This window comes from Callospermophilus lateralis, chromosome 7 (assembly GCF_048772815.1).
Source record: "Callospermophilus lateralis isolate mCalLat2 chromosome 7, mCalLat2.hap1, whole genome shotgun sequence".
Lineage (NCBI taxonomy): Eukaryota > Metazoa > Chordata > Mammalia > Rodentia > Sciuridae > Callospermophilus > Callospermophilus lateralis.
In genome coordinates, this window is record NC_135311.1 from 25,270,339 (window position 1) to 25,282,736 (window position 12,398).

The following is a 12,398-nucleotide window of genomic DNA, read 5'->3' on the forward strand; positions in this document are numbered from 1 at the left end:
CTGCGGACCCTTAAGGTCAAAGGAGCTGTCACAGGACCCCAAAGAAAAAGGCATTTCATGCAGCCCAGTTCCCCTGGAGTGACCCTGAGTGTTTTTGTCACCAGGAACGTGGCTGGAAATGTTTTTATATTGATTATATTAGTTACCTACATGTCAAATCTGATCAAATTGCATACTTCAAATATATGCATTATATTGTACTTCAGTTTTACCTCAGGGAAGCTATGGGAATAAAAGAGAACAACTTAGAGGAGGAAAAGTTTATTTTGGGCTCACTGTTTCCCAAGATTCATTTCATGGTGAGCTTGCTCTGGGCCTGAGATGAGGCAGAACATCCTGGTGCAGGGGCACGGAAAACTGCTCAGCTCGTGGCAGCCCCAGGAAAGAGAGACTGAGGAGCCAGGAAATAGATGTAGTCCCCAAAGGCAAGCCCCCAGTGACCTGCATCCTCCTGCCAAGCCCACTATAGGTACCACCCAGTAGTCCATTTGAGTTATTAATCCAGCGAATGGATCCACTGTTGAGGTTACAGCTCTCATAATCTGATCATTTCACCTGTGAACATTTCTGTATTGCTGAGCACATGAGCTTTTCAAGGGATGATCCAAGATTCAACCATGACAATAATAGTTGGAAACTTCAACTGAAATCAGATGGTGATAGTTACATAATTCTGTGAATATACTAAAAACCACTGAGTTTTACACTTTGAAAGGATAGATTTTATGATATGCAAATTACATCTATCAATAAAGCTGTTATTTAAACAGGTCAATTGTATTTCTACACTAGAAGAATATTTTTTAAAGTTACTACTTACAGGGCTGGGTATGATATAGCTCAGTTGGTAGACTACTTGCCTCGCCTGCACAAGGCCCTGGGTTCGAAAAAAAGTTACTATTTTTTTTTTTAACTTAACAAAAAAGTACCTTAGATTAAATCTAACAAAAGTTGTACAAACCCTAAACATTTTATAAAACTTTTTAGAAACTTTAATTCTATAAAAATTATATTCAGAAACTCATAAAGGTTTTTAGTGTCTTAACAGAACTATTCCTTTTTTTTTTTTTAATCTTTTGAATTTTGAGACAGATCTCTCTAACTTGCCCAGACTGACCTTGAACTTGAGATCCTCCTGCCTCAGCCTCCCAAGTCTCTGGGATAACAGGTGTGAGCCACCTCAACCAGTGAGAAGGTAATTTCTTTAAAATGGACCAGTAAACCTATTCCCAGCCTCTCCCACCTGCTACTAATTAAAATCTTACAGCATATTTCCTCTACTAATTTTTTTTCTTCATTAGTACTAGATGACTTAACAAGAAAAGGGAAAGTCTTTGATTTAAAACTTCCAGCTTCTGAAATTGATTTATTTGAACTATATTAAGCTATCATTTAGGAATCCTTCCTGTCACATAATAGGAAAAAAAATACCTAAACAGCTGGATGAAAAGCAAACTTACTGAGATAACTTTCTATTCCACATGTTGTAGATTGCTGTATGTCTAATGTGTTATAGATCACACTGTCGTTCCTGACATTTTTAGATGAGCCTGTTAGTCCTAGAGAAAATAAAAACTAGGTAAATATTAGAGGAGAAATTCTGGAAAGGAGAAAACATTGCAAGGGAGATATTAAATCTTTATAATTTTATAGTATGTGTATCATTATTGACCTCCTTGTTACCTCCTTTCATATCCTTCAGGTATTTGGAATTCATCTTTACGTACAATGTCAACGTCAAATGAAGGTCCAGTTGGATATAACCCCCCAGATGGAGGCTGGGGGTGGGCAGTGGTTGTTGGTGCTTTCATTTCTATCGGCTTCTCTTGTGCATTTGCCAAATCTATTTCTGTATTTTACAAAGAAATTGAAGGTCTATTCGATGCCAGCACCAGTGAAGTGTCGTGGATCTCCTCCATCATGTTTGCTGTCATGTATGGGGGCGGTGAGTACCACTGAGGCCTGCTCTTTTAACTACCAATAGGCAGGCAAAAGCTCTGTAGTAGGTGCTTTCTGTTCCTGGTGCCCTTATCAGTGAGGTATTCGAAAGGTTGTTCTTGAAGCTCGGTGATTAGAATCGCATTTTTCCTTCCTTTTATCAGTAAAGGCTATATAGCAACCATATGTTCCTCTTAGGTTAACTATGACCCAAACTGGAGTCATATAAAGGATAACGTTCTTTTAAAATGTGTTTTCTGGCTGGCCATGGTGATTACATTAAGTCTATAATCCCAGCAACTCAGGAAACGGAGGCAGGAGAATTGCAAGTTTAAGGCCAGCCTCAGCAAGTTAGACCAAAGCAACTCATCAATACCCTATTTCAAAATTTAAAAAAATAAAAAGGTCTGGGAATGTAGCTCAGTGGTAAAGTGCCCTGGGTTCAATCCCCAATATGAAATAAAATAATAATAATAATAATAATGCATTTTCTGGGCTGGGGTACAGCTCAGTGATAGAGTGCTTGCTTAGCATGCACAAGGCCCTGGGTTTAATCTCCAGTACCACAGGGAGGGGAAAAAAGTGTTTTCTGCTTTTGCTGATATATACAAAGGCAGTTGATTTTTGTATTTTCATTGTATATCCCGTAAGCTTGCTCAATTCTTGTTGTTTCCATTAATTTATTGGTAGTCTGTCAAAATTTTTGGATATTCAAAATATCTTCCACAAATAATGATAGTTTGGTTTCTTCCTTTCCTTATCCCTATTTTCCCCTGTCTTACTGCGCTGCCTTGAACTTCCAGTATAATGCTGAAGAAAAGCAGTGATGGTAGGCATTCTTGTTTTGTAGTTCTGTTATCGTTGTTTTCTGTGAGAAACAAAACACATATTAGCTAGTGATTTGTTCCTACTAACTGTTGTCTTCATGTCTGCGCTCCAGATACCTATCTACAAATCAAGAACAGAGAAAACTTGCTACAGTTACATTGAAAATGTTCTAAACACACGAAGATCCCTACAGGCTTAGAATCAGGGAATGTGCAGCCCGTTCTACCTTAGGAGAGGTAGAGTGAGGGCTTTTCTACTTGCGATGAATCCATCTAATATGTTCCAGAAACACAGAAGATGTACAATCAATGCTGCTTTTTTTTCCACTACACAAATCAATGTATCTGCAATAATGATGGATAGCAGCTTTTTGCCCGGCTTTCTGTTTTCTCTGTTTGTTGTGGGGATGGGGGGTTTTGTCTTGATGCCTATCTTGTCAGTAATGCCTCCTGTGGACACAGAAGTGGGGAGTGGGCTTCTCTGCATTGCTAAGTTGCCTGTTCTCCCCCAGGTCCCATCAGCAGTATCCTGGTGAATAAGTACGGCAGTCGTCCAGTCATGATGGCTGGTGGCTGCTTGTCTGGCTGTGGCTTGGTTGCGGCTTCTTTCTGTAACACCGTTCAGGAGCTTTACTTGTGTATTGGAGTTATTGCAGGTGAGGTGCTACTGGTTTATTTTCAAGCGTTAATTTTTTTTTTTGGTGGACTGTTGGTAGCGTTGATCTGCCAATTTTTTTTTGAGAAATAAAATGTCTTTATTAGGAAAATGACTGTTATTTTTAAGAGCTTTAGATATGTTAATTTAAGAGTGCCAGAAAAGCAAACTTTTAAAGACAGTCTAGCCCTTAATTGGCATTATCATTTGTTAAATGAATGAGTTGAAATTTTTTTGTCCCACCTCCCTTTCTTCTTTTCCTCCCTCACTCCCTCTTTTCCTTTCTTCCATCTAAAGGAAGGTAGCAGTAAAGGACGTGGTGCCCTCAGTTATTTAAAGAGCAGTCCTCAGCTATTCCCAGCTGTCACAAAGCCCAGACTACCCGAGATGGAACTGGCTCAAAGTGGACTAAGGGGGAACATCAGATACAAAGAGCAGATTTTCTGGTAGAGAAGCCAGGTACATTTTCAAGGAGTAAAGCGCATGACAGGAGCATTTTCCCTCCCCTCACCCCCCTGCCCTTTTTAAAAATTTTTTTTGGTGCTGGATTGAACCCAGAGGCACTTTACCACTGAGTTACATCTCCAGTCCTCTTTTATTTCTATTTTTTTTTTTTTATTTTGAGACAGGTCCTCCTGCCTTAGCCTCTGAGTCATTGGGATTACAAGCATCGTTTCTTAATAATTATTATCATGAAGATATATAGGAAACTATCATAATAATACTGAGGCAGAAAGATTTCATGTTCAAAGCTGGCCTCAGCAACTTAGTGAGACCCTGTCTCCAAATAAAAAAATAAGAAGGGCCAGGCATGTGGCTCAGTAGTTAAGCATCCCTGGGTTCAATACCTGGGAGATATATATATATATATATATATATATATATATATATATATATATATATGTATGTATTTTTTGTGTGTATATATACTCTTTATTCATTGAAAAAATGTCAAGAACCTAATGCTCATTAACCAGAGAATGGTGAATGAATTATGGTACCATTCAATGGAAAAATAACATCAGCAAAAATTTACTGAGACGTGGAAGTATGGGCATGTGCATGATATATTAAGTTAAAAAAACTTGATAACAGGCTGAGGGTGTAGCTCAGTGGTAGAGCACTAGCCTGGCCAAAAAAAAAAAAAAGGGGGTTACATCTCTTGGTTCTATTCTTGGGCTTTCTGCTTATTTTCATTGATTTGTTCTTCTATTTTTTGATACACTGTTCTAATTATTATAACTGTGTAACATATTCATTCTTTTACATTGGTCCCCCAAATTACTTATCTTTTTCAAATATTTATGATGTATTCATTCTCCAGGAAGATTTCCTGGGCATTTTACCTCATTTGAAAAATAAAATACATGGCCATTTTCATAGAAATTGCCTTCAGTTAATGAATTCATTGTGGTAGTACTGGCATTTCTGACACTGTTGTATTTTTACTATCCAAAAATATTTTCATTTACTGTCTTACTTTCTGAACTCATAATATTTATTTTTTTCCTTTTTTGTTTTCAATCCCCTGTTCCTCAAGAAAGCTAAGATTATGAAGCTCAATACAGATCCTACATTTATTTTTTTAATATTTATTTTTTAGTTGTAGGTGGACATAGTACCTTTATTTTATTTTGATGTGGTGCTGAGGATCGAACCCCGTGCCTCACGCATGCTAGGCCAGTGCTCTACCACTGAGCCACAACCCCAGCCCCGGGATTTTTTATTATTCTTTTGGTTGCTAGAATAAAAGTAATAATAATTTTAATGTTATAACTCTGGCATTTGCTACATAAAGACACTTTGGTCTATATTTATTCGGCAACAGTGGACCTCATGATCCATAAATTATAATAGCCTCTCTTATAATGATGGCAATTTTGTCCTTTTCGTTCAATTTCTTTGTCTAGTTAATTAATAACAAGTGTTTCTGACGTTAATTATAGTATGTAATACTGTCATTTTCCCCCTCCCTCCAGGTCTTGGATTTGCTTTCAACCTGAATCCAGCTCTGACCATGATTGGCACGTATTTCTATAAGAAGCGACCCTTGGCCAACGGACTGACCATGGCGGGCAGCCCTGTGCTCCTTGCAGTCCTGGCCTCCCTCAACCAGACTCTCTTTGATAGCTTTGGTTGTAAAGGAAGCTTCCTAATTCTTGGGGGCCTCCTACTAAACTGCTGTGTGGCTGGAGCCCTGATGCGACCCATAAGGCCCAAGCCAACACAGGCAGAGACAGTTAAGTGTAAAGAATCCCTTCCGGAAGCTGGAAAACCTAATGCAAAAAAGGTTGCAGGTGATGCCAATGGAAAGTGTAATGGTGGGAACGATAAAGAGGAGAAAAGACCCGTCTTCCCAGTAGTTAACCAGTTCCTGAGCTTGTCCCTCTTCACCCACAGGGGCTTCGTTCTGTACCTCTCTGGAAACGTGATGATGGTCTTTGGACTGGCTGCCCCGTTAGTCTTTCTTAGTAGTTACGCGAAGAGTCAGCACTATGCTAGTGAGAAGCCTGCCTTCCTTCTCTCCATTTTGTCTTTGGTCGATATTATAGCCAGACCTTCCATGGGACTGATAGCCAACACCAAGTGGATAAGACCACGAATCCAGTATTTCTTTGCTGCTGCGATTTTTGCAAATGGAGTGTGTCATATGGTACTGCCTTTTTCTACCAGCTATGTTGGGTTCTGTGTCTATGCGGGATGCTTAGGATTTGCCTTTGGGTGGCTCAGCTCTGTCTTGTTTGAAACACTGATGGACCTCGTTGGACCGCAGAAGTTCTCCAGCGCCATGGGATTGGTGACCATTGTGGAATGCTGTCCTGTCCTCCTGGGGCCACCACTGTTAGGTACAGTCTGTTTCCCTACCTCTATGATCCCGGATTGGGACCGTGATAGAAAACAGAGATTAGGGGCTGGGATTGTGGCTCAGCACCACATAAAAATAAAGGCATTGGGTTGTGTCCATCTACACCTAAAAAATAAATATTAAAAGAAAAGCAGCAGACAATAGTGAGCTGTTTGGTAGCACAGAGCAAGCCTTTCTCACCTCTGTTCCCTGAGTTGCTGGCACATTACTCGACACAGGTGATTGCTCAAATACTTACCGAGTCAAAGTAAATTGAACCATCAAGCTGAAAGGAGAATTAAAAAAAAAAACAAAAAACAAAACTATTACAAACTCCAGTATTTTAAAAAGTATATCTGGTCACAAAATGAACATGCTTATTGTAGAGAAATGTGTAATGTACCTTTCCACTCTTAAAATACTAATAGCATTTTCATTTTAATCATGACATTTATCTCAGTCCTGCTATTCAAAATAATAATAATAGGTATCAGGCGAGGGTTCACAGTGTACCGGACTGTTTTCGTCACTTTATATGCCCTGTCATATTTCACAAGCCTATGAGGTAGAACTGTTACTGTCCCACTTTACAAGTGAAGAAATATAGGCTTCTAAAAATGAAATAATCTGTCTGAGATCTTGCATTCAGCAAAGGGCTACAAAACTTAATAGATTATTCCATAAGAAGAGCAAATTCTTTACATTGAGAAATTATTACTTAATACTAAATACAAGAATAACTTGGCTCTCCTCTGGACTGATTCATGCTTTGGAGATTATGCATGAAGGAGCCAGGAGGGATCCCCACACAGAGGCCAACTGCTGACGTCAAGACTTCCCCTCGGTTACTTTTCTCTCTACTCAGTGAGCTTCACGAATCCTATCAGTTTTTACCTCCAAAACCTTCCTAATCTGCCCATTTTTCTCCATCACTACTACCACCCTTACCTAAACACCTGTTTCCTGTTCTGGCTGACCCTAATGGTGACCTCGTAACTGGTCGTCCTGTACCAGCGCCAGCTGTCCTGAAGTCTCTTACACCTCTTCCGTGGCTTCCCACCGCTCTTAGGGTGAGGATAAAATTTCCTGATGTGACTTACAAGGCTCTTCCTGGCCTGGCTTGGCCGTACCCATCTCTCCAGCCTCATTTCTTAGCACCAGCTCTTTGCTCTCTGCTCCAGTAGCCCAGCCCTTCTTCCCGACTCACATGCCATGCTTCCTTCTTCCTACCCCTGTGCCTTTGCACTTGCTGTTCTGCCTGGATCCTCTCCTTACTCCCTACTGCTGGGTTTCTGTTCTCGCGACTAAAAGGCTCAGGGGTCACTCTAGTTAAACTGGGCTAACTGGGCTACATGAAATAACCACACAAGAGACACAAATACCTTTTTCTTTGGGGTTGCTGTGACGGCTCCTCTGACCTTAAGGGTCCGCAGAAAGAGAGAGCGAGAGCACGCACTGACCCCTTTTATTGAGGGAAGCTATTCAAATGAGGCAAGGGGTCAGGTTTCAGGGGGCTGAGTCTATCTTCATGATGTCCACTGTCAGCAGGTTGACTGACACCTGGGTAGGCCACACCCAAGGGCACAGTAAGAGGAGGGGACACACACACAAGGTACTTCCATGGAAGATTCTATCCTAAACAGGGCAAGGGGTTATATCACAAAGGAACAGGTGAGCATAGCTTCACCCATGGGGCTGTAGCAAGACACACCCATTTCTGTGACTGAGCACCTCAGCACCCAGCTGGGGAGTGTAACTCAGTCACCCGTAAGGTTGGCCTCCCACACCCTACTCCTGAGGATCTCTGTCCTCCTGCAAGTCTCAGCTCAGTGGACTCAAGGGAGGAAGACTTCCTCTCCCTACCTGCCAGTGCCAGTCCTCCATTTTCTACTTCCACAACCCTCCCTGTAGCGCTTGTCACGTTTGTGTGATTATCTGAGCAACATCTCTTCTCCATTCAGCTGTGGGTGGGTGGTAAGGCCCTTGCTCACCCTCATCTGCAGCGCTGAGTGAAGCCAGTGTCTGGGCAGGGATGGAGGCTCAGTGACAGTTGCTGAATGAGTGATGCCCTGAGTTAGGAAGCCATATGGGGGTCACATTTGAATTGGTTCTATTAAGTGCAGAGTGGGGCTTTCCAGAGTTTATTTCTAGAGATACTGATAAACTGTAACCATAATGAGAGGTTTAGAAACACCAAGTTCAATGGATCTCTTTACTACCAGACTTGACAGAGCCTTAAAGATAAAAGGAAGTGATACGCCACCCCAAACTTTGGACCTTTGAAACATTGGGCTCCCCCGTTGCACAGTAGTTACAGGTATAGACCCAGGAGTCGGAAATCCCAGGTTAAAGCCAAGCGGTTTCATTTGCTAGCTTTGTGACCTTGGACAGGTTACCTGTGTCTCTGAACTTCAGTTGTATCTATACAATGAGGATGACTGTGGAATGTGCCTGCCGTGGTCTTTGGAAATGCTGCTAGAGAAAGAGCATTGGCCTGGGTCACTGGAATAACTGTGTGTCCCCGGACAAGAGTCCCAGACCTCTTCTGAGCAACACTTTCTCCATTGCGTACTGAGGGGATTGATTGTAGGTAATCTCCAATTCGAATCTGCCAAGAATTGATGATTTTCCAAGTTTCTAAAAATTACAGAATATGCAAGGGCACCCAAAATCAGTGAAAAATGACATAAACAGAAGATAAGGTTATTTTTAGCAACTCCTTTTGATACTGATTGGGCATTCGCCGGCTTTGAAGACTGGATCAACATCTTCTTTCTGCGTGGATCCTTACGCTTTTGGAAAGGGTATCCCTGTTTACTTTACCCACATACTTTGTTTTTTTTTTTTTTACATCTTTAGGTCATCTCAATGACATATACGGAGACTACAAATATACCTACTGGTCATGTGGTGTGATCCTGATGATTGCCAGTGTCTTTCTCTTCATTGGTATGGGCATCAATTATCGACTTGTGGCCAAAGAAGAGAAAGCAGAGGAGAATCAGAAAAAGCAAGATCCAGAGGGGGAGGCCAAAGGAGTCCCTACAGAATAACATAGAGTAGAGAGGCCCTGGGGAAACCAAGGATAGTCAGAGGAGCTTCTGGCCAAAGATACTGGAAAACATTCTACTGAACCATGTTCACCCAGTGATGCTTAGCGCGGACAACAGACACCTTTGTGGAAACAGCCAGGTGTTTATTGATGAAACTCTATTTCATCCTTCGCAGCAGTCCAAAATAAACATCACATCCTTTGAGGACTGGGGATTTGCAGATGATGGGGGAAGGAAATCGCTTTTATTTGAAGTCAGATGGATTAAGGGATACTTTACATATGGCTTAACACCTCATCATTTCTAGGGGTGCGGGGAATTGAACCCAGGGCCTTGCATATGGTAGACAAGCACATCTCCAGCCCTACCGTTCCATTTTTTTTAAGGATGCAGTTTGATGAGTTTTGACAAAAATGTTTAGTCAAATAAGTAGACCCCAGTTTAGGACATTTCAAAGACCCCCCAGTACTTCGCTCCTGTCTTTTGCTGTCATACCTGCCCCTCACCCCTAACCCCTGTCAGCCATTGACCTGATTTCTGTCCCTTAAGTTTTACCTTTTCCCAAATGGAATTAACGGAATCATATAGTAGGTAGTTGTGGCATAACAGGAAATAAATGTTTGGCCTTTATCTCCAGTTGCGGGCACACAGCTCCTGAAACCCTTGGAATCCCTGGAGTGGTAAGAGTGCCTTTTGCATCTAGGGACAGGATTTGTGGCTGGGACCTGTGGAAACCTTCAGGATGGGGGCTGATCCCCAGAAATACCAAGGAGTGATGAGAGGGTCAGATTTCCAACTCCTTCATAAAAACCCCTAAACAACAGTCCTAGCTTGGGGAACACACTGAGGGGCCAAGAAGGTATGCTGGGGAGGTCCCCCATACCTGTCCAGTGCATCTCTTCTGGCTGTTCCTGAGTCATATGCTTTATAATAAACCAGTAAGCAAAAGTAAAGGGCTTCCTTGAATTCTGTGAGCTGTTTCAGAAAATTATCAAGCTTGAAGAGGGGGTCATGGAAACCCCTAGTTTATTACCAGCTGATCAACTACAGGGTCAGCCTGAGACTTGTGAATGGTCTGAAGTGAGGGAGTCTCATGGGATTGAGCCTTCAAATCTGTGGAGTCTGACACTTAACTCCTCTCACTAGTAGAATGGTAGTGCCCCATTGTGTGTCTATGCCACATTTTTTTTTTTTTTTTGTATCCATTCATCCACTGAAGGGCATCTAGATTGGCTCCACAGTTTAGCTATTGTGAACGGTGCTGCTATAAACACTGATGTGGCTGTGTCCCTGTAGTATGCTCTTTTTAGGTCCTTTGGGTATAGTCCGAGAAGAGGAATAGCTGGGTCAAATGTTCATTCCATTCCCAGATTTCCAAGGAATCTCCATACTGCTTTCCATATTGGCTGCACCAATTTGCAGTCCCACCAGCAGTGTATGAGTGTACCTTTTTCCCACATCCTCACCAACACTTGTTGTTGTTTGTCTTCATAATAGCTGCCATTCTTACTGGGGTGAGATGGTATCTTAGAGTAGTTTTGATTTGCATTTCTCTGATTGCTAGAGATGATGGACATTTTTTCGTATATTTGTTGATTGATTGTATATCCTAATTTGATGTGAAGATACTTTATATACAGTTACAAAAAAATTGTGCTGTGAATGGATAATTATGAATGTAATGCACTCCACTATTGTCATGTATGTAAGAAATAAATTAAAAACAACAACAACAAAAAGAATTGTAGTGCCCCGTAGTTGATGTCTGCAGAGTTGGAGCAATGATTGTTGCTGTGGAACAAACTTACAACATGGTGTCAGAAGTGTGACTGAAAACAATTCAGAGTAGCCTCCTGTGTCTCTCACACAGCATCATGTTGTGTGATTCATCTTTGTTGTTACATTTATCAGCAATCTGGTCCTTTTTATTGCTGAGTAGCGTTCCTTTGCTTGGATATAATTTGTACATCTGTTCACCAGTTGATGGACATTTGAGTGATTTCCACTTTCTATCCATTGTGCTATAAAAATTCAAGAGATCTATGTGTAGATGTAGGCTTTTATATCCCTTGGGTAAATATTGGGATTTGGATTGCTGGGACATATGGCAAATCCATTTTTAACTTTACAAGAAACTGAAATGATTTTCTAAGCAGTTGGTAACGTATGGAATTCTGGTGTTCTGCATTCTTGTCAGCAGATGTCTTTCTAATTCTAATTAGAAATTCTAATTCTGTTATTATTAGTACCAATAGGTATATAATTGTTTGTTTATATGTTTTTCTGGTACCAGGGATTGAACCTAGGGGCGCTTAACCACTGAGCCACATCCCCAGCCCTTTTTTGTATTGTATTCAGAGACAGGGTCTCACTGAGTTGCTTAGGGCCTCACTAAGTTCCTGAGGCTACCTTTGAACCTACAATCCTCCTGTCTCAGACTCCCGAGCTGCTGGCATTACAGGCTTGTGCCATTGCACCTGGCTGATACATGGTTTTGATATACTTTTCCCTGAAGACTAATTTTATTGTACTAGTCACTTGTATATTAGCTAGGCTTTGTTTTTTTAATGCTAATATTCAATGAAGTCTTAAGATATTAAGTGTCTTGAGTTTTTGTCTTTCAACCCTTTTGGGTGACCTTTTTTGGGAATACCTGATAGTGAAACGAATAATATATTTAAAAATCCGGGGCTGGGATTGTGGCTCAGCGGTAGGGCGCTTGCCTAACGCATGCAAGGCCCTGGGTTGATCCTCAGCACCACATAAAAATCAATAAATTTTTTAAAAAAGGTTAAAAGAAAAGTGAAACAATAAATTTAAAAAAAAATCCTTAGGTGTTTGGAAATGAATTTAAGTAGATGGTTATGAAGTCTCACAGCAAGGAAAAAAAACTATTTTATCAGTATGATACAATATTAAATAAGAAAAAAAAAAACAGAACAACTAGTTAGATCATAGATACACTCTCAGGGTGAAAAGGGGAAGGCAATACACACAAAATCTCACCCATACTCGTGTTGGTATGATGACTTTTCCCCCTACATTCCATTTTTCCATAATGTGAATATGATTGTTACTTT

General features: G+C 40.9%; 1 protein-coding gene across 1 annotated transcript; it reads left to right on the top strand.

Annotated features, from left to right (window-relative positions):
- Positions 1-1,728: 1,728 nt before the first annotated feature.
- LOC143404123 (monocarboxylate transporter 1-like) lies at positions 1,729-9,318 on the top strand. Its single transcript, XM_076862445.1, has 4 exons — positions 1,729-1,945; positions 3,278-3,421; positions 5,400-6,266; positions 9,125-9,318. Exons 1-4 carry the CDS (start codon positions 1,729-1,731, stop codon positions 9,316-9,318), a joined length of 1,422 nt encoding a protein of 473 aa, XP_076718560.1.
- Positions 9,319-12,398: the final 3,080 nt, after the last annotated feature.